This window comes from Trypanosoma theileri, assembly GCF_002087225.1.
Source record: "Trypanosoma theileri isolate Edinburgh chromosome Unknown TM35_Tth_160_V1, whole genome shotgun sequence".
In the NCBI taxonomy this organism is placed as follows: domain Eukaryota; phylum Euglenozoa; class Kinetoplastea; order Trypanosomatida; family Trypanosomatidae; genus Trypanosoma; species Trypanosoma theileri.
The window spans coordinates 4,877-5,449 of NW_021640002.1; the positions used below are offsets into that span (position 1 = coordinate 4,877).

A 573-nucleotide genomic window follows, 5' to 3' on the forward strand; every position below is an offset into this window, starting at 1 on the left:
AACTCTATGAACACGTCAGAGATGGAGAAAAAAATAGTGGAAGGTCAAGAACTTATAAATAATGCAATGAAGGCCGCAAAAAATACAAGAGAAGTGGCCGACAAAACCAATACATGTTCAGATGAGATATTTTTTTATGCCCAGACTGCTCTTGACAATGCAGCAACATATGGAGTTGAATTTCAAAAAAAAGTGGAGGCCCAATTGAATGAAATGACCGAAGCTAATATGACTAAAATTGCGACAAAGGCCGTTGAAGCATCGCAAGCTGCACACAGAGTAGTACATGATGCTGGAGCCATTGCGTCTGATGCGGAGGCTGATGCCAAACGTGCGGAAGAGGCCGTTAANAACTCTATGAACACGTCAGAGATGGAGAAAAAAATAGTGGAAGGTCAAGAACTTATAAATAATGCAATGAAGGCCGCAAAAAATACAAGAGAAGTTGCCGACAAAACCAATACATGTTCAGATGAGATATTTTTTTATGCCCAGACTGCTCTTGAGAATGCAGCAACATATGGAGTTGAATTCCAAAAAAAAGTGGAGGCCCAATTGAATGAAATGACCGAA

General features: G+C 40.0%; 1 protein-coding gene across 1 annotated transcript; it reads left to right on the forward strand.

Moving 5' to 3' along the window:
* Positions 1-6: 6 nt before the first annotated feature.
* TM35_001601010 (uncharacterized protein) lies at positions 7-573 on the forward strand (the record flags this gene model as incomplete). Its single annotated transcript, XM_029031940.1, has 1 exon — positions 7-573. A coding segment is annotated over one exon (567 nt), but the record flags the coding sequence as incomplete, so codon positions are not given.